Source organism: Mesoplodon densirostris, chromosome 16, assembly GCF_025265405.1.
Source record: "Mesoplodon densirostris isolate mMesDen1 chromosome 16, mMesDen1 primary haplotype, whole genome shotgun sequence".
Lineage (NCBI taxonomy): Eukaryota > Metazoa > Chordata > Mammalia > Artiodactyla > Ziphiidae > Mesoplodon > Mesoplodon densirostris.
In genome coordinates, this window is record NC_082676.1 from 75,370,516 (window position 1) to 75,396,299 (window position 25,784).

Below are 25,784 nucleotides of genomic sequence, written 5' to 3' on the forward strand. Positions count from 1 at the left end.
TGAAGTATTTGAGACTGGCAAAAGTGAAAAAAAAAAATAGTTTCAAGATAGCCATTATGGGGCTTCCCTGGTGGTGCAGTGGTTGAGAGTCCGCCTGCCAATGTGGGCGACACGGGTTTGTGCCCCGGTCCGGGAAGATTCCACATCCCGCGGAGCGGCTGGACCCGTGAGCCATGGCCGATGAGCCTGCGCGTCCGGAGCCTGTGCTCTGCAACGGGAGAGGCCACAACAGTGAGAGGCCCGCATACCGCAAAAAAAAAAAAAAAAAAAAAAAAGAAAAAAAAAGATAGCCATTATGAATTCACTGTTCATCAGTTGGCTTGCTAACTTCCTTGAATTTCCTTTCTTGATTGCATTTCCTCCTTTCCCAGGAGGGAGGAACTGGGCTTGAGGAAAGCACAAAAAACCAGGAGTCCTTGTTTTTTTCTCTTGCATCCTTTCTTTCTGTGACCTCAGTGTCCACTCAGAATTACAGCTCTAGCCAGAAAGCCACAACCATGTCCATTCAAAGCTGAAATGGCTTTTGTTCAGAAAACAACCAGTCAGGAAAAAAAAAAAAAAAAAAATATATATATATATATATATATATAAAGACAAAAACCAATGCAAGTTTTAAAGAGGTGCAGTAGTGAACTTGATAGCATAATCCACCCGTCTGTTGAGTGTTTTTAAAACCTCTTTCCCTCATCAGACTATACCTTCCCAAGATGCCTTGCCGTTGTGGGTGAGAACTAAGGGGACAAAGCAGATAATGGCTATTTTCTCCTAGAGGTAACCTCCCATCAGAACAAAGCATTAATAATCACTGACTGTTACACCTTTTCCCTTGCCAGCAGGGGTCAGGGGGCAGGCTATGGCTCAGTTAGAAGGAATGGCTTAGCAGCTTGCACTGTGCTGCAGAAAAGCCAGGAAGCCACAGGCATTGGACCCCAACATCTACTTTTCCCAGAGCTGACTTTTGTTGATAGTTGATTTTACACCAAATAAGCGGGAAGGAAGCTGACTGAATGCAGAGAGAATCAACTCCGTGGAAAACATATGGTGACCACAAGGAAGCCAGATGAGGTGAGGGGTAGACTGTCTAACCTAACACTTCACAGGAAAGCTGAAAAATGCACCGTGGCAATGGGTGAAATGTCGGGAAGCTGAGAATGACCAATAAGTTCATTCATTCATTATAGAGATTCTAGGAGCTCTGTCTGAACCACTGCAGTCTGTAGTACTCCATTTGCAAAAGCAAAATTACCTGCAGAGTAGGGATGGCACCATTTTAAGAGGAAGACTTAACTGAGGATGTTTGAAAACATTAAATTTCTCACCTAACACCCTACCTTACATGTAGAAAAGGAGTCCAAAATGCTTCTTATTAATGTTATTTACTGTTACCTAAAAACTGGGTTCGCCTCTTGGTGGGTATTGAGCCAATAGACACAGCCAAGCCAAAGATTGGGAGAAGGAAGGATTATTAATTGTAGTAAATAAGGAGAACACCAGGGATCTTTTCTAAAGCAGTGTCTCCCCTAACAGCAAAATTGGGGAAGTTTTAAGCTAAGGCTACTTGCATATTCATGAAGGAGCTAGAGCCGATGAGAATTCAGCATAAAATTGACGCAAAAGTCGAGAGAGTCCAAGCTTTAACTGATTGAAGTCAGGAGGGTCAACATCACAATTCCATCTTCCACCTGGGAGGGGGCTTTAGTTCTTGCAGAACTCAGAGATACATTATTACTATGTATATCCCTTGAGGAGGAACTAAGACTCTGCTTTATCATTGCACTACTCTTTGACTGCCTTTTCTTTCTCCCTGCATTCCTTTGTTTCCTTAATATCATTGATTCCTGAGACCTGTTCAAGGGTAAGTGTTGTAGCCAGGCTTAGATCACTAAATGGCTTAGACCAAAATGGGTTCTTTTATGTCAAGAAAGCCATGCCTGGTTCTCTTTCTCCAGGGACTCCGCCTAACCTATCTGCTTACACTACTTGCCTTTGTTTAGATTCCCCCAGCAGTGACCCTGGGAGAAGAATCCAAATATAAGGAGTTTATTTGAAAGGTGATCCCAGGTAGCACCAGTAGGACAATTTAGGAGGTGAGAATGAGGAATGGTAGGCAACCATTAAATGTTGCATCATCTCTCAGTCCTGGGCAAAACTAATGTCCATCTTACCCAAGGAACATGACATTCTCATTAAGGATCTAGAACATTTTGCTCTCCTTTGTGTTATGGTCAAGAACCATTGTGAAGGGTCTCCTCCCATGGAACAATGTGATGGTGCACTAATAAAATGCGACAGACTTGTTCCCTGTCCTCTGAGAACCTCTAGCCCTAAATGATCAATCAGCCGTCACATAAATCTAGTGAAAAAGACTCCAAGCCCATGTTTAAGAGAGTAGGGTACCAATCTGGATTCTGTTTTTATCTAGCCATGTCAACTTAAAAGGACTGTTTAATCTCACTGGGTCAAAATTTATCTGTCCTGGGCTTCCCTGGTGGCACAGTGGTTGAGAGTCCGCCTGCCGATGCAGGGGACACGGGTTCGTGCCCCTGTCTGGGAAGAGCCCACATTCCGCGGAGTGGCTGGGCCCATGACCCATGGCCACTGAGCCTGCGCATCCGGAGCCTGTGCTCTGCAACGGGAGAGGCCACAACAGTGAGAGGCCTGCGTACGGCAAACAAACAAACAAACAAACAAACAAACAGTTTTATCTGTCCTGTTAAATAATAAAATGCTGTCTTACCTACCAAACAGAACAGTGTGATGTAAATAAATTGCAGATGTGAGAATACTTTGAAAAAGGGAAAGTGCTAAATCAAAGTTAGGTGCTATTATTAAGAACTTTCACACAAAACTACATTAAAAAGTTCAGCTGAATACAGGGAGAACTACAGGGCCACAAAAAGCCAGGACAGCTGGGTCGTGGGGTTGATCTGCAAAGGCTTTTGAGAAGAGCACATATTCATTTAGTGGATATTATTACACGATATCTTGGACTTGTATTTGTACATAATTATGGTAATTGATAATTGGTAATTTTGCAATCAAGATGGAATATGAATGCCTGACACTTTTCAGCCTAAGATAAAATAATAATGCCTGAGAACATGTATAGAATATACTAACTCCAGGATTGAAAAGAAATGGATAAAATAGGCAAAGAAACCAGCAAAGTTCATACACTATACAAAAACACAGTTAATTGGCAAGTGTAATAGGAAATTCTGTGCCCAAGCAAAGAGAATTGAAAAGGGAACATTTTATAGATTATTTCTGTAAGCAGGCAAATAGATTTTGGTGAGCCATGGGATATTAGAACCATCTGTACTTACTTTCTCTGAGGTGGTCTAGCAGAACTCACATAAGGTTCAAAGCACCAGGAATAAATGTGAGCCAAGGAAATACCTTCTCAGAGCTGTGCTTGGAAGTGATTTTAGGAGGTGCTAAGCCGTTGGACCAGTAGCTTTCCAACATGCCCTGGTAACATTACATTAGGACTGAGGATTGAATGGTGATGAATGGATTCTCAGCCATCTAATCTCAGTGACATCCAAACATGTGAGTGCCAGATCCTGCCTAATTGGCATTTGGCTCAACAAAGTGAGGCTGGTGGCCATGCTAGCTGGCAGACACATTGTTCAGTTTGCCCATCCTAACTGTGTGATGATTCTGTAAGGATTTATAGGCCATCTGTCTTCCAAGGCATAATTTGTCAAGATTTCTCTGTGCTTCCATGCTTTGAAAGATGTTATTTGCATGTGTTTTGCTATTCCTTTTAAAAGGTAACCTGTATATTTATTTTTCTTTGCAAAACCCACAAAACAATGTCATATTTTCTGTTTAGCATTTCTGTTGTCCTCACATTGGCATAACACATTTTTTTGTTGTTGTATTTTATTTTTCTTCCTACAAGTTAGACTCATGGATTGGAGAATAAAAATGTTAGAGGGTGCCTTTGAATTACTTGTGGAGATTAGAATGTAAATTGAGTCTGGAAAAGAATTTTAGATCTTGATAGACAAATCCAAATCAAAGAGCTAATCCTCATGCCTCTACTAGATGGGTCATTTGTCCTGCCTGAGCCCAGCTTCTTTTAACAAAAAGATTAAAGTCACACGTTTTAAAGAGATAAGTAAATCATGGGGAAAAGCTCTTCCTTGGTCACATTCAGGGCTATTTTTAGGACTAATCCATGTCGCCTCAATTGAAGCCAACAGCTACAGAGGCAGGATCCTCTCCTTTTCATCATCCTTGTCCCTCATCCAGGCCAGTGCTGGGAAAGTTATGTGGATAAACATCATCAGTTGCACTCACCACCATCTGCCTTTCTGTCGCCCTGGCACCACCTCCAGACCCAGCTCTCACACTGAGTACCCCTGTGACCTTAGAAAAGTTGCTTACCTCTCTAAGCCTCAGTTTGCTCATCTGAAAATGGGAAGTAAAAAGTACCTCTCTTATAGGATTTCTGTGCCTGCCACATGGTCAATGCTCAGGTAATGCTAGTTCTTCCTGTTATGAGGATGATGATTGTGATGATGATGATTACGATTTACCTTCTCCTAGTACTAGATTATGTGCTGTACAGCAGGATAGCATAGTAGTTAATGGCATGGAACACAAAGCCTGACTTTGGGTTCAAATCCCATTTTATCCACTTGTAAACCATGTAATCTTGGGCAAGCTACTTGAGTTTCTCACTCGTAAAATAAGCATAAAAGTAGTACCCACTTCATAGAGTTATTATGAGGATGGAATGAGTTAATATTTGCATATAGTAAATAGCATATAAAGGTGTATAAAATAATATATGGGAGATAGACTAAATTCATGAAGTTCTTCAAAGGCTGGCTCTCTTTTCCTTTACCATTCTGCTTGCACATATATAAATATACTTCCTTTCAAGTCAGAATCTATTCCTTTTTTTTTTTAAGTACTATATTTGCAGACACAGCCAGCCATATTTTCTTTCTTTGACTCTCCACAGAATTTTTTTTCACTTTAGCACTTTGCCACTGTTACCTTACATCTGCTTTTAGGACAAACGAGGTAGCAGTTCCATGTTGGTGCTTTGATGCCATGATGAGGTCATTTCCAAGGTAACCATCCCAGTAAAAAACACACACTGAACAGGAAAGAGCCTGACTTTCAAAACTTTCTAGTCACCTTAGTAATGTGCCATGAATTCTATTTAGAGATTAGCTTGCGACCATGCCCTGCTGTCCTTTTCCCTTTCCTGGTCACAGAGCCCATGTAAAGTGTCATGTGAAAGTCTGGTGCTCAGGACTTGCCATCAGCCTCTCATCTGTGCAATGAGGAGCATCAGCTTTTGTTACATAACCTTATTGAAAGTTACTTTCATAAGCTTCTAGGTAGAAGGTGAGGGTTATGGATTTATTTCAAATAAACTTCTTACTTGTGAATTTCAAAAGAAATTCTAGCATTGCTGAGCAAAGGTGTTAGAAGGAGAAAGTATTGACAGGGCAGGTAACTTGTCATGTCAGTGTCATGAAGGACAATCAGCTCTTTCGTTGTTTAAGGATTGATTTGTTCTGTTGTGAATTATCCTAGTCCCCTATTTCTATGTTGATGGCTTTAGACATTTAATGCCATCTGATTAGTGCTTCTGCCAGGGACGAGGCAGAGGGAGAGAGTAAAGATAAAACTCCCCTGTTCCAGCCACTGGGGAACACCAGGGCTTGGAACTTTCTAGAGCATCTCCTAGAAAGGAGCCACAGGCTTCTCTTTTCAGGACTTGAGACTTCCCCTAGGCTTGGGGACAAGTAAGCCTTGGTAGAAGAGGGCCCTCAGAACCAAGCCAAAAAGGTACTCTTAAGTTCTCCCTTCTCTTCCATCCCTCCATTCCCTGAGACAAAATTAGAATGCTGTGTTGCTGCCTGTATTGGAGAAGAGTGAGAGGGTCTTGGAAAGTATAAGGGAGGAAATATCTTGTCTGTTAAATACTCCCGCCTGATAAATACCTGGGAGCTCAGGCTGCCTCTGTGACTCTGACATTCTACCTGGGAAAAGACACAGCAAGGAAAACATGACTGACAAATTATCCATATAGTGCCATCTATGGTGAGATATTAGTCACTGCATACTTCTCACCAAAAAGATTTGAATGAAAGACAACGAAGGAGATGCACGAGAAGTCCCTGACCAGGCAAAGCAGGTCTACAGCAGAAGACCTTCAGTTTCTCCCATCTGATTTATTTTGCCTAAAAATAGTAGGAACAAAAGGACAAAGCATGTGAAATCTGATTTTTTTTAACTTAATCAACACAATTCTGCAGTCTGGTATAGTAGAGAAATCATGGATCATCAGGATAAATAGAATGAATAGTCTAGACATATTCAACTAATTAAACTCTCTCTTGAAACCACACTAAAATTGCATTGTATTTTTTTAAGGCATAGTCTGGTGAGGGTGGAGATAATAGGGTAAGATACAATAATTACACAATTTTGGCAACTACCTATAGGTTTACAGCTATAATACATCTTAGAAAACTGATCATAGGTTTAGAGTTACAGCCTAAAATAAGGAGGGTTTGTTGACAGCTGTTTAAGGAATAGTCAGAACCCCCACCTGGGAGAACACTAAAGGTTTACCTTCTGGAGACAAGAAAGCAGAGGGTCTGAGGATAACACAATCCCAGGTGAAGGCAGGGTTACCATTTGAAAGCAAAGAGATAAAGTGATCATAAACATTCTGCCCCTTCCCCCATTTGGCTCTGGAAGGCTGGCATCCAGGCCTTTATTTTCCTGGCAAGTGATTAAACAGATCTTCTCTCAGGACTTGATCGGCTCAAGAAGAAAGAACTAAAGGTATTGACATTAGGGGTTACTCCAAAGAGACAAAGACTGATCCCTCTACAATGATGCCTTATTAACTCTTATACTTTGCAGGTTCATATTCAGATATACAGATGCTTTGAAAAGTCCAATCAGCTTTTTAGTCCACCCATTTGAAATATGAACAGGCAATTAAAAATCACTAGACATATGAGGAAAACTTACTTAAAACGTAGAAATAAGCAAGAATAAAAGTAACCTTAGGGAAAACAATAACTATGTAGTGAGAAGAAAACTTTAAATATACATATGTCATTAATATTCTTAGAAAGATAATAGAACATATTGAACCACTGAAAAAAGAACAATGCTACTTTTTGAGGAAATGTCAGAGAACATAAACTGGCTCTTAGATATTAAATAGAGGGTAGCAGAAACAAAACACTCAAAGAAGAGTTGGAAATAAGGTGTGGAAAGCTCCCAGAGAGTAGAGCAAACAAATAAAATGAAAAATTGGAGGGAGAATATATGAAAAGGTAAAATTTGATCAAATAATATTCCAGAAGAAAGAGAACAGAAACTAGCATAGAGATAATTTATTAAAATGTTCCAAATAGAAGAATAATAGCTTTCAGACTACAAGGGCTCCAGGAGTGTCCAGCACAGGGGATAAAAATAAACCTATACCAAAGCACATCATTGTGAAGTTTCCAGAAACTGGAACTGAATAAGGTGCTAGAAATTTCCAAAGAGACAAAAAAAAAAAAAAAAAAAAAAAAAAAAAAAAAAAAAACAGGTCACATATGTTTTTAGGATGATGAAATAGTAATTCTTCAAATCTCTTAACAACTCACTAGAAGCTAAAAGACAATGAAGCAAATTTTCTCACAAAAATCTAAAAGAAAATTTTCTTAACTTACAATATTATACCCAGATAAACTAACAATAAAGTATGCAAATGTCATAAAGCCATTTTTAGATGTACAAGGCTCAAAAAACTTAACATTCAGGAACCCTTTCTCAGGAAGCTACTGACAAATGTGCTCCCACTGAAATGAAAAGCTAACTATGAAGGAGAAAGATGGTTTACAGAAAATAAAAGAGATTCAACAAAGAATAGAATTTAAAAAAATGCTAATTGATTCATCTAAATTGTATTAGGTCATAAGACTCTAGGAAAGGCTTCATCAAGAAAATGAAACTGGGGGCTTCCCTGGTGGCACAGTGGTTGAGAGTCCGCCTGCCGATGCAGGGGACATGGGTTCGTGCCCCAGTCTGGGAAGATCCCACATGCCGCGGAGTGGCTACGCCCGTGAGCCATGGCTGCTGAAGCTGAGCGTCCGGAGCCTGTGCTCTGCAATGGGAGGGGCCACAGCAGTGAGAGGCCCACATACCACAAAAAAAAAGAAAAGAAAAAAAAGAAAATGAAACTGGGAGAACACTTGTGCCTGAACATATTGCAAAGAGGTTTAGATAACTGTGTCTTCTTCCTGGAGAGACTTAAGCTGAAACATATTTTGTTAGATGCCTGGAACAGGAGGTCAAGCTGGAAAGTTCTGTTGGAAGTAGGTTTCAAGAAGTCAATTAATAAAAGGGGTCAGGACCTGAGAAAATGGGAGAACCAGTCCACAAACATCTTTAGACTGTTCCATTCTGTTCTCCAGAGCTCCCTTTTCTGGACACAGACCCTCCTCTTCTTAATTGTTCCCAAGGCCTGGGACTTCCCTGGTGGTCCAGTGGTAAAGAATCTGCCTTCCAATGCAGGGGACGTGGGTTTGATCCCTGATTGGGGAACTAAGATCCCACATGCCACAGGGCAACTAAGTCCACGCACCACAACTACTGAGCTTGTGTGCCTCAACTAGAGAGGAGCCCCTGCACCACAACGAAGAGCCCATGCACCATAATGAAAAATCCTGCATGCCTCCATGAAGATCCCACATGCTGCAACTAAGACCCGACACAGCCAAAAATATAAAAATAAATTAATTGTTCCCAAGGCCCATAGGATGGCCCCAGGTTTAAAGAAGGCAAGGGAGTAGCTTGTTCCCCAGTATATATCCAAAAGCCTTGGCATGCACTTGTAAGCATGAAATGCATCCAGCTGTGTGTCCCTGGATATACCGCAAGGTTTAAAAGCATCCCTGGAAGGTCTCATTTTGTCACAACAAAATTTCAAATTTTTGTCTTCCTGACATTTTCAAGAGGACACCAGTGGAGCCTCAGTCATCATCTACCCCAGGGGAAGGAGAGAGGCATAAGGAGGCAGAGGTACAGTTCCTGGCCATGGTATGTGTGTACAGCCGCCTGACATTTGAGAGTTTCTCTGCAGCGAAGATATTGCTGAAGAATGACAAGCCATATAAATGGCCATTGGGGACGATCATTTTGTCATGCCACTTTCCTCTCGTATCCCTTTGAAGATGGTTCCTCCCCACTGAAGTCAGATCTTTTCACATTTGATCACCAGCCTTCCTTTTTCAATTTACACTAGAACTTCTTTTGACCGAAAAAGCTTCATAGAGCAGTGTTTTCTCCATTCCTTGAGACTTATATTTTTTCTACTTTGGCTCTAAATGGTTCAAATACTATAAATGCTTATAAAGATCTTTAGGTGTCATTATATGAATGGCATGTCCACTTGGAAGCATATCAATCTTTTATTAAGATAATATAGAAAGGACTTTATTTTTAGCCTTTGTCAGCTGGCATTATCCTTCTGAACTTAACTTTTTTTCCTGTTGTTTTTATTCCAGAAAATCATCACATTGCTTTTAATTGTGGTTTGATGTTTTATAATCTCATTCTAATATGGACATTTTGTTTTAATTTAGCTGGTAATCATCCAGAGTGTATTAAACCACTTGAATTCATAGAACTTTAGAGCTGAAAGAGACATAAGAGCCCATCTAGTTTTCTGATCCTATGGTTGAAGAGTTTGTCGCTGATCAATTACTGCTGGCAGGAATGGAAGCCGCATTTCTTGTACTGTTACTAATTTGACTGGTTTAGAAAAACTGTTTTTCCCATCTTAGTTCTCAAGGCTTTTAATTTTTCTATGTGCCTTAGTGGACTTTAAAAAAAATCGTAAGCAGTTTCGCAAAACCAGTGACGGGTTGGTGGAAAAGTACTGATGCATTTAAGTCAATAGCAACAACAGTATTCCAGCTGTAGGTTACATGCAACAAAGGAAAATCCTCTAAGGGTCTGTTTTCATCCAAAAGCCTTTACTGGTCAGAACTATATTTTTAGGCTAATTCATTATGCCAAAAACATCTACATTTTTGCAAATGAACTCTTGACCCCTCAGCTGATGCCTTGCAATTTATAAATCTCCAACTCCTGATCTTTACTTTTTCATTGGCTTTTCTTGACTTTGACATAACTCTGCCTAGTCATTTGGTATATCAAAAGTCTTGCACATTTGCTCCTTTAGTTAGCAAGGCAAGCTTTGGGGTTGAAAAGTTGCTCTGCCTACTTGCAGTCTACAATCATATTCTGAACTGTCCTCCAAATGCATGTATTGTTCCTATTCAAAGTTAGGTAAATTCCTCAGTTGGGGATTTTTTAATTATTTGACATAATTAATTGTAAATAATGCTTACAAACACTGATTCACCTAACTCTTGTTTTTACTACTTTTAATCTATGCTAAAAACTCTGTTAAAATATTCGACTCCTAGGAAATAGTAAAAGTAGAGAAGGTAACCCAAAGATTATATTAATTGACCTTTAGGACTTTAAGCAGGTTTATATTCAATTTAGCAATATTTTAATAGGTTTGGGGTTTTTTTTGGGGGGGAGAGTTTGCTGACACGCATATATGTATGTATCAATATCCCATAGCCTTCTTTGAAATGGGTTTGTCATCGTCCTGATTTTCTCATTAATGAATTAAATAAAACTTTGACACATGTTCTTTGGCATGTTGCAGAGCATAACTTAATTATAATATCCTGGTTTGAGAATAACAAATATATAGCTTGCATACTCCCACTTTTCTGAAGTGCCCAGAAGGCACTGGAGACAATATAATGGAAATCCATGCTAAAGTTAAAATTAATTTGTTATCCATGCCGTATTGTCATATGTTTTGTTTTAATTACTTTTAAAGTTGCTGATCACACCAAGGGATATTTATTCCCAAGATACCAGATACAAACACAGCCTCCACCAGAACCATAAAGATGGTATGTCTTGGTCACACCATATTGTATTGCTGTCATTTGCATGCCTTTAGAAGGAGCATATACTTGTGAGTTTTCCTTGGGTACACTTTATTCCAGGAGTCACATTACTTTATTTTGTTGGCCCCTAAAGCCACTTGCATTTATTGCCTGTCCTTTGAGGAACAGCTGTGGTTAGAAATTGAGATGTATGAAACTGTCATTTGCATAGGTTAAAAACACCAAATATTAATAATTTCATATGATTTGACCCAATCAGATAAAAGAATCAAAATTATGCCATCTTTGGTGATCTCCCAGTTTCAAAACCATTTATTTTCTCTTTTGAATCACTAATTGTCAAAAGTAAGTGCTGATTTTACAGCTACAGTGCACAGAGAATCGTGGTAGATTCCAAGAGTGACAAAGATAGAAACACACATCCTGCTCTGGAGGAGCGCATGCCTGCTGTTCAAGGGGTGAATGGTCTTATTTTCTATTAGATTATGAGCTATTTGAAGGCATAGTCTGTGCTTTGCTCTGCTTTATTTTTCTGTGTATTCATCACATTGCAGGCGTTCAATAAATGTTTGTTAAGTGAGTGGAAGGTAAAGAGATGGGAGAAGGAAGGGAAAGATGGAGGGAGGAATAGACACTCATTTGAGAAGAAGGTGACAAGATGGCGATAAATCAGAGTAAAATGATTATTGTCCACAATGCAGATGAAGGATCACCCCAAACCTCAAACAGAAGACTGAAAGTCACTTAACAAAAAAGTAAATAAAATAACACCCATTTTTCTATTTTAAAAAGTGCCAGCTCTCGAGTGCCAAAGCATGGAAATACCCAGGACTAGGGACTCCAGTAACACTGATGCTCGAGAGGATGGGCCACCCTGGCTTCTAAAGCTTAATTTAAGCATCTCAGATCTTCATCTTTTGTATACCTGCTCTATGATTTTCTTTCCTACTAATGAAAGGAACGAAAAGGAAGACTATGAAGAAATTAGATTTTTTAAAAAAATACTTTATCTCTAAATGTTTCATGTTTCAAAATATTGTTGAAAGCTATCTATTGAGATAACTTTGGCCCTAAGAGGCACTGACTTTGGTTTGTTTCCAAAAACTGAAACCAGTCTGAAAGAGTATATGCATTCCACCATAAATGAATTTCAAAAGAAGGCTTAAAAGGCAATAACCAAAGTGTTCTCATCAATGACAGCATGATTGGAAAGATCACCTTGGTAGGTGATGGTTATTTGGAGGTATAAACTATGGCATCTATAAGATTTTTCTTTTTGTAAGATACAGCTCCACTCGTCAAAAGCCAATAACCAAATTTCTTTCTATTTATTTATTCCTGGAAAATATTAAAGGTGATTTAGTGATAATGTTTCCAGAATTATGAAACATACTCATCGGTTATTTTGATAAACTTATTGAATGTAAAAAGATTTACACTGTGGGTAAACAGTCAGTGCTAACTTTTCCATTTGCCGATGACACATCTCTTACCATTCAAGAATAAATAATGCTCAAATCAATAAAAAATATAATTATTAGATATCATGTTTTTACCTATGAGTTTGGCATAGGGGTGAAGAGAAGGCAAACCACTGGTGAAAGAGTAAATTGCTAGAACTTTAACAGAAAGCAAATTGGTTATGTGTAGTAAAAGCTTTAAAAATATGCATAGTCTTTGAACCAGCAATTCTATTCCTGGAAATTCATTCTCAGGAAATAATTAAAAGTTTGTACAGAGGTTCAGTTACCAGAGTATTCCATACAATGTCATTTATACTAGTGAAAAATGAGAGACAATGCCAAAGATAATGGAATATTACCTAGTTATGTGAGAGCTATATATTTTATAATATATAAAACGTAAATGTTATATAATTATATGACAGTGTTCATAATATATTGTTCAGTTAATATAAACAAAAGTTTCTAAATCATATACAGATATATAGGATTGCAGCTTCATAAAAGAATTGCACACACACACACACGCATACACATTTTTTTTTTTCTGGAAGCATATACAAGATTTTAATAGTAATTGTCTCTGAAGGAAGAGTTAGGCATGTTCAGAAAAGTTTTACTTTTCCTCTCTGCTCATCTCATTTCCTAACTTTTCTTCCATAAACATATACCACTTTTATATTAATACAAAACATTTCAACAAGGAAAAAAACTTACTGCCCTCTAACATTTACTAGCAAGATCTTTACTGCTCACAAATGCACTGGTGATTGTGTTTGTTTTGGTTGTTTGTTTGTTTGTGGCTTTGATTGTTAAGGTTGAAGAAACAAACTATGATGATGAAGCAAAATCATGAAGATGGCCCTTTCTATGTATTATATAAAATTCACTTTAATAAAGAATTATCTCAGTATTTAGTATTAGTCACATCAGAAAGGTTACAACAAAAGAAAAATTCTAAATACAATCTGAATAAACTAAATAAAGTGAGTCATATTTCTTTCATTTGAAGTAAAGTCATTCTAAATAAGAAATTTAAAGACCTTCTTTTTTATGAGCATTCAAATTTTTATTCCTCAGTATGGTCATCTTTATTTTCTGTTTTAGAGAAAAAAGATCATTATTTGAAAACATTTTCACTTTATTTTAAATAATAAAACCACTTGTGAATAACTCTTTTAATTATAAAAGTAACATATTTTCATGATAGAACATTGGGAAGTGCACTCCTAATTCTATCACCTAGAGATAAGCACTAATAACATTTTGCTGTCCATACACAAAGTTGATAAGCATCCTTATATTTAAAAACAGGAGATCAGTGTTCAGGTATTTAACTCCTCTGAAAGTCTGTGATACTCATGTAACTACATTTTCCTCTATTATTTCTGGCATTTGGAGATAAATGTAGTGAAATAGCATGATCCTAGACTACTGTTTATCCACATTAAATTGCAATTGGGGCTACTTCTTCCATCTTGGATGCTACCAGAGTTTTCTGGAAAAAAAAAAAAAAGTTAAAACAACATGACGCCAGAAACCCATGAAAATAATACATTCACATTCTTCTTAACTCTTCATTTCCTCCAGGACAGATATCAGTGGATGGATTTATGCGCTATCTGAGTGGAGAAGAAAATGGAGTCGTTCCACCTGAGAAACTGGATTTGAATGAAGATATGTCTCAGCCACTTACTCACTATTTCATTAATTCCTCACACAACACCTACCTCACAGGTATGAGTTCATAGTTCTTTGACAATTATTTTAGCCAGTCTCACCAAATGTCACAAACCTCTGCTTACTGTTGTTCAGAAGTGGAGGCGTATTTCCTTTCGCTTCCTGTGAAAAGCCGCTGAGAACTGGGATTCCATGAGCAGAGGCTCCACTCACAAGCAACAATATCATTTCTTCACATCTCTTCCTAAGTTTTCATGTCATCTAAATTATATTCATATCTGGTATCTTCAGACCAATGGAATTTTTGCATAACTGAATTCTTTCTTCAGTAGACTTCAAGCCACTTATAAAGCCACCTAGTTCTCTGGACTGTTTTCATCTACAGGAAAGTTCTGTCCTAAATAACTTCCACTCAAGGCAAATTAATAATTTTGCTCAGGTGGACAGGGCTTTAGACATAAACAAATTTCTTTGTGAGTGACAACTTATACATACTTTGTTGCAAATATTATAATAAAGGAGTGTGTTTCCTAACTTAACCCTAAATTGAGCACTGCCATGGTTTTTAGTAGATTGTTAAATATTAAAACATATTAACCATATTAAAAATATTAAAACGTATATATAATATATATTATCTCAATATAGTTTAGAATAAAAATTTTAATAAATACCAATTTCAATAAACTAAAAGTGTTTTTATAATCAAAATACATTTCTTGCAGATACTCTCATATTACCAGCCTTAGAAAGACTTTGTAAAAAAAAAAAAAAAAAAAAAAAACCTACTGGTTAAAAAAAAAAGGACTTTTCAAAACTTTGTCACTTTCTTGCTTCATCACCCAAATGAATATAAGACTGCCAGACCTTAAGACCCACAATGCAACCAAAGTCTGGGGTCTCATTTGGTATCTGTAAGTTATAGGTACTTGCCGTGCCTTGGGGGAGGTTTTGATGTGCTTGTGGCTCATTGCCTAGGGGTGTGTGGTTTGTGTGGTAGGATAGACCAGCAATGCCATGCACATAATAGCAGGGAGGTCCAGGCACTAGGTATTCATGAGAGTGTTCAAGAGAATTTCACAGGGTTCAGCCATCTGGCAAATAAGCAGTTCAGTCTTCTGAATTCCTTAAGGGGATCCATTCCTCTAGGCACAAATGTATGTTGTGCTAGCATCAAATCCAGCGTTAGCCTGGTATCCCACACTTGGTGAAAAATAGCTTAGAATAGAAATGACTCTTGGACAGAGATAGCAATGTGGCCCCTGGACTGCTAGAATGAGCTATTTCAGGATGATTCCATATCATTTGAGACCATCTTGTCAGAATCATACACTCTGAGTTCTACAGGCAGTTGAACTGCAACTTGCATGTTCTTCATGAAAATCGGACTGCTCTCATGCTACTTGCAGCCTGTTTTGTTTCAACTACATACCTACTAAGAGAGATTCATGCTTTAAAACTAATTAGATTCATGTTTGGTTCATCCTAAACCCTATTCTTGTCATTTCTTACTGTATAACCAATCACACCAAAACACAGGGACATAAATCAGCCACCATTTTATTTTGACCATATTCTATATGTCAGGAATTCAGACAAGACACAGAGCAGATGGCTTGTTTCTGTTCCCTGGTGTCTTGGGGTACAGCTGGGAAGTGAATGCCTGGGGTGACACAAAAGGCTTGGTTGTTGGAATCATCTGGAGGTTTCACCACCAACATGTCTGGACCTGGGCTAGTGACCCAACAGCTGGGCTCAGTTAAGACTGATGACCTAATTGCCTAAAATTGGCCTCCGCATGTGTCTTTGTCTTCCTCACAGCATGGCAGCCCCAGGGTAGGTAGACTTTTTACATGGCAGCTTATAGCTGCAAAAATAAGTGTCCCAAAAAAACATGGAGGAAGCTTAATTGCTCTTTTGCACTTAGCCTCTGAAGTTCCATACTGTCACTTCTTTCTTTATTTGTCAAACATGTCACAAACCTACCCAGCTTCAAGGTAGGGGACATAGACCACAGCTCTCAATGGGAGGAATGTCAGAATATTCTTAGCCCTGTTTTATTTTTTTTATAAATTTATTTATTTATTTGTTTGTCTTTATTTTTGACTGCGTTGGGTCTTCGTTGCTGTGCATGGGCTCATTGTTGTGGCTTCTCTTGTTGTGGAGCACAGGCTCTAGGAACGCAGGCTTCAGTAGTTGTGGTGCGTGGGCTCAGTAGTTGTGGCTTGCAGGCTCTAGAGCACAGGCTCAGTAGTTGTGGTGCACAGGCTTAGCTGCTCCGCGGCATGTGGGATCTTCTTGGACCAGGAGTCGAACCCATGTCCCTTGCATTGGCAGGCAGATTCTTAACCAATGCGCCAACAGGGAAGCCCCTTAGCCCAGTTTTAAAATTACTACAGGTTTCATAGCTTCAAGAAGAGAGTGTCCACTTAGCCCACTTTCTTGGATTCAGTTTCTTAGACTTACTACAAAAATTTTGCAGCTCCCACTCAAATAGCTAAGAATTTGTAAAGGATTTTTTCCTTCCCAGAGGTCCTTAATCTTATTTGGTATCATTGATGTATCTGGCAGTCTGGTGAAGCCTATGGACCCTTCTAAGAATGTTAAACGCATAAAATAATGTACATAGAATTAAAGAGGAAAAACTTCCATTGAAATATTTTGATCAAATATTGAAAAAAAAATTTGGATAAAATTGTATATATTTTGTTAACACAATTTTAAAAAATTGTATAAATAATATGTGTGATATTTGCAACAATTGGAATATGATATGAAAAGATCTGTGATTTCTACTGGTGACAAAGTCACTGTCCTGCTAGTACTACAGTGATTTGTGGCCTACATTCATAACTTAAGAGAATGTTAAATTGCACATAGTGATTTGAGTTAAAGATGTAATCTTTTTTCTCATTCAAGTTTGAGGAGGTCTATAGAACCTCAGGTAAAAGTCTAGATCTTTGACTTGACAGGATCCTAAGGAATATAATGTTAAAGACTTTGACACATGATTGAATCTTGCATTTATCTTGTACTTAGGACCCCAAAATGCTTAAAAATACTTAAACATATGTTCAGTTAAATTTTGGACACTGCATGTTGTTTTATCTATCTGGAAGTCACACTATGCAATAATTTTACCAATAGTTTTTTTTTTAAGTCCAAAAATGAATATATTTACATCCATTAGTATCTGTATTATTTGCCATATAACAAATCAGGCAATGATACCAAAATGACTGAATGACAAGACTGACTGGGTATATATACGTTCTATTCTTTTTACCTTCTTCCAGAGTATATTAATTTTTCCCTTTTTGCATATCATTATGGACAAAGTTTTCAGAGTTTACATAGGTTCACTCAACCACAGCCACTATTCTCCTTTTGATGTTCAAATCATCTCAGCTTTGGTCAGTGGAAACATATTTTAGGCTGGTTTCTCTCTCCTCTTGACATGACCCAATGATCTTTGAAAAATGTCCTTGTTTTCTGGCACATAAAGATCTTCCAGGCTCATCTTTCTGCACCACGCATGGAATCAGACTTTTCCCCCAACGATCCCTTGTTCCTTTTAGTGTGAAAAAATATGCATATGGGTAACAGCAATTTGAACGCTGTGCTATGGAATGTTGTTTCTGGACCATTTCAGTGAACAAAGCAAGAAAAGATACATTTTTCTTCTTGTTAAGGCACAATAATTCACATAAAGATTTCTACTCCTATCTTCCAATTTAAATTCTTGATTCTATAGCTGTGCTTCTTATATCAATCTTGATACCTAACAAATTATACATAATTACTCATTTGCTTTACTGACAACACAATAATAGTTCCAAGAAAATTGTTCAATATCAACACAAACAATAGAACTACAAAATACTGTTCAATTTTTCTCAGCATTCTTTTTGTTTTTTAACTGCATTTTACTAAGGATTTTTAGTCCAACTAATTTCTTCCAGAGTCATTCATTTGCCCTCTCTCTGATTAACTTGGTCAGCACAAATATGGTAGAGAACTTGGCTCCATTGTGTCAGTTGGGTTTGGGGTGTTACCATATTAATGGCCAATAGTTTTCAGAAAGTAGAGTTTTCAGCTACTGTAAAAGAGAAGGGTCCACTCTACATTTTGCTGAAGAAAGAACTCAAAGAGCTGTCTCCAAATTTCTGTACAATGATTTCATATTATGACCATCTGATATACATGATTTCTGACCAAGTAAACCAACTCTCTCCCCAATTTTTAAATTTCTAGTAGGATTAGAATTCACATCTTTTTAAATATTCAATTTATAAAGCTATGTTACCTATGTTAGACCATGTTCTGATCTTTAAGGTTTTTTTTAAAACTTATCTTCCTCACGTTTCTGAGACATATATTTTCATACCAGGGTTTGCATTATGTAAATCTCCATTCTTACAATATTACCTTGTCCCAATACCAGTCAAAATCTCTTATTTTCTTGCAGGGGAACTAAGGAGAATTCCATATAATTAATTTTAAAATTTACATATAAATTCTAATATAGGTTCTTGAGGTTTTGCCTAAAATCCTCTTCTAACAGGTAAATTTTGGTTTTACTCCATATGATATTATTAGTGTCCTTGTTTTAATTATAGAGAGTCAGAACTCTTATGTCTCAGAGACCTTTGGGTAAACATCTATAATATAGAAATTCAAACTTCCCAAAGCCTATTAAGAATGTTATAAAATAAAATTATAACCAAGGTATAACCCGATAAAATCCAGTTAAATGTTAAAATCAATACCTAGAAAATGAGTTAGATTTTATACTTTACAAGCAGTTCCAGAACAAGTAGAAATATTTTCTACAGAGACGTTATTTCATGGAAGGGGTATGTGATGGAAAAAGAAAAGTTTTCCTGTTCAAATGAGATTTTAAAATGCTAGATTCAAAAAACGGTTGGCATCTACTGCAGTATGTTTCAAATATAGGGGGAAAAAGCTCACAGATTCACTCACACTAATGTTATGATCAACCCTCCTCCCCCAGTCATGACCATGCTAGGTACTTCCTTGGAGCATTTTAAGAACAAGTATTCCTGAGAAATGCCAGTATAAATTTAAATAAGGAGAACTTTAATATTTGGAATGTTTTCTTTTGAGCATTCAAAGGAACCATAAAGATTAAACATACAGTATAAAAACCAATCAATTTAGCAATGCATTATTATTATGATGTCTATTTCTCTGCTCATTATTGCCCCTTTGTTGACTATCAAGACACCCAGAAGGAAAAGTAAAATCCAATCACTGAGAGAAATACATTCACAGAATGAGTTGATGTTTAACTACGATGGTCATTTTCTAGGGTTTTGGATAGACTTGGCAGTACATCAGGTAGTGATTATGGAAATTTAAGTTATGTTTTTCCTTGAGGAATCTACCCTTATGACTCAAAACAAGATTCTCGGGGCTTCCCTGGTGGCGCAGTGGTTGAGAGTCCGCCTGCCGATGCAGGGGACACGGGTTCGTGCCCTGGTCTGGGAAGATCCCACATGCTGTGGAGCAGCTGGGCCTGGTGAACCATGGCCGCTGAGCCTGCGCGTCTGGAGCCTGTGCTCTGCAACGGGAGAGGCTACAACAGTGAGATGCCCGTGTACCACAAAAAAAAAAAAAAAAAAAGATTCTCTCAGGACTGAACAGTGTGCATTCATTTCAATTACAGTTTTTCAGCTCTTCATAAATCTTTCCATACTCTAAACCATTTGGGAGATAATGGCTCCATATACTCAGGAAAAGCAAAGTGGCATATCTCTGAATAATTAACATTTTTATTCAACTTGGGAAGTAAAACATTAGATTGGAGGTTTTAGTTATCCCTCTGATGAATTAAACTATCTGATTATTCAATTCCACTCCTAAGGTATATGTTCTTGTCTGAAGAAAAGTTCAAAAAACGGTATAGTTTTATCCTTTAAGGTATAGTTTTTCCCTTGGCAATCCACTACCAACCCATGCTTAGTGTCACTCCCTCTCTTTACATCTCTCCTACTCATTTAGTCCTTAGCATATGCAACTTTTTTTTTTTTTTTCCGGACGTGTAGGCTCAGCGGCCATGGCTCACGGGCCCAGCCGCTCCGCTGCATGTGGGATCCTCCCGGACCGGGTCACGAACCCATGTTCCCTGCATCGGCAGGCGGACTCTCAACCACTGTGCCACCAGGGAAGCCCACAACTTTTTATAATTTATTTTTGGTTTAAAGCACACACAAACCTATGAAAGTTGGGTGGTAGAATGGAAAGAAGTTGAGCTTAGCAAATAAACAGACCAAGTTTCAATTTGCCTTTAAGTAAATTAAGTCTTCTAAGCCTTAATTTCTTCATGTGAAAATGAAAGTAAATTGAAACAGCCAGGGTATTTTTGGGCTATGAATAAGAGGATACTATTACTTAATGTCTTAAACATTAAGAAATTTACTACCTCACAGAGCAAGAAGTCCAGAAGCAGAGTGGTTGAGGGTTGATTAAATCAGGAATTCATTGATGTCATCAGAGACCCAGATGCTTTCTATCTTTTTGCTCCTCTTATGGTTTCTTTTCCTTTTTTTTTTTTTAATATTTATTTATTTATTTTGGCTGTGCTGGGTCTTAGTTGCGGTATGTGGGATCTTCGTTGCAGCATGTGGGATCTTTACTTGTGGCATGTGGGATCATTTAGTTGCAGCATGCAGACTTCTTAGTTGTGGCATGCATGCGGGATCTAGTTCCCCGACCAAGGATCAAACCCTGGCCCCCTGCATTGGGAGCATGGAGTTTTACCCACTGGATCACCAGAGAAGTCCCATCCTCTTATTGTTTCAAGATGACTGTGCACCCTGAGCATTGCCTCCATAAAAAATAAGCTCCAGGCCCAGGGAACATCCACATCTTGTGGTGTTTTGTATGAGTGAGGTTTTCCCCAACCCACCCAGCAGACTTCCTTTACACCCTATTAGATGTAGCCCAGAGTTAAACCATACAGCAATGCCCTACAATAAGTACTAACATGGACCACAGAACCAATGTGACTGGCTGAGAAGAATTAAGATTTATCCCAGGGCTGGAGAGGGGACCCTGAAGCATATCAGAACCTAAATAGATTATTCTGTTGGCAAGGAAAAAGAGAAAGAAATGACAGCCAGAAGTGTAATAGTGCAGTGAGGGTGTAAACTCCCTGGCACATAAGAGCCTTCTTCTTTGTTTGTACTTGCCTCTTTACCTAAATGGTAAGGTAAGGAAGATGTCTTGTGTCATTTTTGTATCCAAAGCAACCAGTATTTTGCCTCCCACAGAGAATACTTGAGAATATGCATATATCCTAGTGATGAGGCTCCTGTAATCAGTAAGGCATATGCTTAAAGTTCTTTGCCCACTTGCCTAAGCCATCCCATGGCAATTGGATCTATGTTCAAAAGAGGTTCATGGTGATAAACCATAATGGAAAAGAATATAAAGAAGAATGTGTGTGTGTGTGTGTGTGTGTGTGTGTGTGTATATATATATATATATATATATATATATATATATATATATATATATATATATATATATATATATATATATATAAACTGAATCACTTTGCTGTGCAGCAGAAATGAACACAACATGGTAAATCAACTATACTTCAATTAAAAAAAATAGACCTTAATGGTCTTACTGGGGCAGCAGACAGATAACGTAGAAGAGAGAGATCAGATCAAACTGATGGCCCTAGAGACGGTCAAGATGAACAACACATCCTCTGTATTTTGGATAGTTCCCTCAAGTGTAGCTGTTGGTTTCACAGCATTGAAAGCAAGGAGAAATGGTTCCCATATCCATTTATTGAAGGGGACAGTGTTTATTGAAGAAAGCCACTGGATTAACAAAAGTTTCACAATATGGAAACTTCTTACCCTAAAGATTGAAGAGAAGACAGTAAATAATGATAAATATAAATAGAGGCAATTAATCATCACACTCCACAAGATGAGAAATTTCTCAGAAGCTTGTGTTAATAGACAGATTGTTATTTTCAATTTTCTGGTCTCTTCCATCCATGGATGCCTTGGGTAATCTGAGACAAAGCTCAAGTGAATGAAGCCAGCTGCCCAAAATGAATGCAGTCAAGTGAGAAGTTTCAGAGCTCTGACTCGGGGCAGTATTATGAATTAATCTGAGATGGAGCTTCAGCTCCAAAGTTCAATCATAGGCTTGTAATGTACTCCAGAGGGTGTTCACAGCCAGGCAGAGATGATGCCAGATGCTAGTTTCAGAAACAACAAGGGTTGAGTGACTCATGACATATCATTAATCCAAACCTGTGGCAATCCCCTGGCCCCAGAAGCTTTATTTATTGGATCTAATCAAATGGAAATATAATGGTTGGATAGGATATAATAATGAGGAGTTAGGAATTTTAGGGAAGAAAAATAAATCAGCTTTGAGACTAAGCGGAAAACGAGAGAGTAGTGGCGAATATTAATTCACATATTTGGAAAAAATCTCCATAAATGAAGGAAAACATACAGAAAACCTAATATGCATTCCAAGCAATAGGACAGTTATGGATAAATGTGTATTTTCTAATGCTTTCTTTGGAAGATTTCCTTTTCTAATGCAGATTATTCATTTTAATAATGAACAAATTTACCTTAGAGGAATTATTTTGGGCTTAGATGTTGGACAATAAACACAACACAGGCACACAGGCACACATACACAAACACATATACACCCTCCTCCTCCATTCTTTTTTCTCTCAATCATTTCCATCTCTAACCCCATGCCTTACCATGTCTTTCAAAACATTAACTGATCAACATTCAAAAAGTACATCAAATTGCTTCTATTCTCTCTCTCTCTCTCTCTCTCTCTCTCTCTCTCTCTCATATATATGGGTTAGGTATTTTTCTACCTTCAATCTATTATTAGATTGAAGCAACTTGCTTACTGGCAAGTTCTTTACTGGCAACTCCCTTACAGAAGTTAGTAACACTTAACAGAATATTAATGAAAATGCACATTATTGGATATAGTCAGTAATACACTTAAACAGTTTCCTAGGTAGTACACAAGAAAATCTGCTCCACTCTTGAATGGCTGTGCAGTGGTCTGAAGGAGCTAGCATTTTTAAAGAACTAACCTGATAATTGTTTGAATTCTTCACTTCTTTAGCTAAAGTAGCCCTCCTTTAAGTTTAGGAATAACATATAAATGATCATCTTTTCCCCTTTACTACCACTCTCCATTTTTCCTTTATGCAGCAAAGACCTTTATTACAACAAACTTTGAAGCAATTTTAAATGGCAAATTGATTATCTAGCATCAGGAACTTTCTAGATTATTTTGTCAGCATTTCTGCTTTTGCAAACACTTGTGTATTTAAAATGTCCTATTTTTTCCAGTAAAGAAAAGTGATTATGCAAACCTACTTAATCAGCCTTTCAGTGCATTTACTAGGGCTCTAAAGAACCGAAAAATGTCACCCTTTTGTTATGCTGATATCGGATGTTGTGACATGCATATAAAAATAAAATTAAACCAATAGGTTTAATCCCATTTTCTTTGTCCTGTGTGTCTCCACTGGACAGATCTTGTCCATTTCAAAGTCATTTTGACAGTTTTCATCAATATGTCATCTTTTAAAGGACTGCTAAAAAAATGATGGAAGCTTACAGTGTATAAGTCACAGAAAATCTTTAATATGGAAAAGCAAAAACTTCCATTTGTGTGTTTGATGTTGGGCTTGTCTCAAAACTTATTTATTATTAATCTTTTAAAAATAATTTATCAAGGGAATTCCCTGGCTATGCAGTGGTCAGGACTGAGGGCTTTCACTGCCGTGGCCCAGGTTCAATCCCTGGTCAAGTAACTAAGATCCCAAAAGCCACATGATGCAGCCAAAATAATAATAATAATAATAATAATAATAATAATAATAATAATAATAACTTATCAAAAATTAGTACCTTCCATCGACTTCTTAAATGAAGCAGAAATAGCTTGGCTTCTCTTTCTGCCCTCAGATTTCTTGGGTTCCTTGATTATTACAATTCTTATCACTTTACTAGAGGATTTCAGTTCTGCTTCCAAAGGTTTTTAATTTCGATAAATTTTATCTATTTTCTTCCTTTGCTACTTGTGCTTTTGGTGTCATATCTGCGAAACCATTGACTAATTTAAGTCACAAAGATTTACCTCTACATTCTCTTCTAAGAGTTTTATAATTTTATCTCTTACAGTTAGGAGCTTAATTGATTTCAAGTTTTTTTTTTTAATACGATGTGGTAGGAATCCAACTTCATTATTTTCCACTTAGCAATCCAGTTGTCCCAGCACCATTTCTTGAAAAGATGATTTTCTGCAATGAACTGTTTTGAGACCCTTGTTGTAAGTCAATAAATGTGAGAGTTTATCTCTGGGGTCTCAATTCTATTCCATTGATTTATGTGTCTAATCTTATGCCAGTACCACACTGTCATTTTTTTTTTAACATCTTTATTGGAGTATAATTGCTTTACAATCGTGTGTTAGTTTCTGCTTTATAACAAAGTGAATCACCTGTACATATACATATATCTCCATATCTCCTCACTCTTGCGTCTCCCTCCCACCCTCCCTATCCCACCCCTCTAGGTGGTCACAAAGCACCAAGCTGATCTCCCTGTGCTATGCGACTGCTTCCCACTAGCTATCTATTTTACATTTGGTAGTGTATATATGTCAGTGTTACTCTCTCACTTCCCCCTCCCTATGTCCTCAAGTCCGTTCTTTAAGTCTGTGTCTTTATTCCTGTCCTGCCCCTATGTTCATCAGAACCTTTTTTTTTTTTTAGATTCCATATATATGACCACACTGTCTTGATCACTGGAGCTGTGTAGCTAAGTTTTGAAACTGGGAAGTGTGAGTCTTCCAAATGTTTCCTTATTTTTTAAGATCATTTTGGCTATTCTGAGTCCTTTAAATTTCCATATGAATTTTGGGATCAGCTTGTCAATTTGTGCAAAAAAAAAAGCCAATATGATTCTGATAGGAATTGAATTTGTAAATCAATATGGGGAGTAGTGCCATCTTAACAATTTTGAGTCTTCTGCTCCATGAACATGGGATGTCTTTTCATTTACTTAGGTCTTGTTTCTTTAACACTGTCTTGTAATTATAAGTTTTTACTTCATTTGTCAAATTTAAATTTATTCCTACAAATTTATTTCACTTTTGCTAAGAGAATATTTAGCTATCCTAAGCATTTGTGCCTTGGACAAACATGACAGAAGGTTTGACTTTTATAATAGAATAGCCTGTCAACAATACCCCTTCATAGGGAGGGTCAGAATTAAAAGACTGAGTTTTGAAGTTATAATCCTGGTCCTCCACTTACCAGCTTTGGAAACTTGGGCAAATAAAATGCTCTATACTATTTTCATTATTAGAAAATAAGCATTTAAAAGTAAAGGTAGTTCTACCAGATAGATTTTTATGAAGATTAAATGTAGTAATATATGTAAAGTCCAAAGAACTATAATTGGCACATGGTAAGCCATTAATAAACATGAGTTATTGTTATTGTTACAATGCTCTCCTCCTTCTATTCTGTCTTCCCCAAACCACTGCTAGGGAGCCACAATTCCATTTGGGATTGTGCCACTACTTTCTGGTATGCTGAGGCAGGAGAAAGACTGAG

The 25,784-nt window shown here is 37.5% G+C and overlaps 1 protein-coding gene across 4 annotated transcripts in view; it reads left to right on the plus strand.

Annotated features, from left to right (window-relative positions):
* Positions 1–25,784, plus strand: part of PLCB1 (phospholipase C beta 1) — a 687,466-nt gene that overhangs the window by 504,429 nt on the left and 157,253 nt on the right. For all 4 annotated transcript variants that reach the window (XM_060120282.1, XM_060120283.1, XM_060120284.1 and 1 more), the window contains one exon: positions 14,030–14,176. In XM_060120282.1, the coding sequence (XP_059976265.1) occupies positions 14,030–14,176 (147 nt within the window). The remainder of the gene's footprint in view (positions 1–14,029; positions 14,177–25,784) is intronic.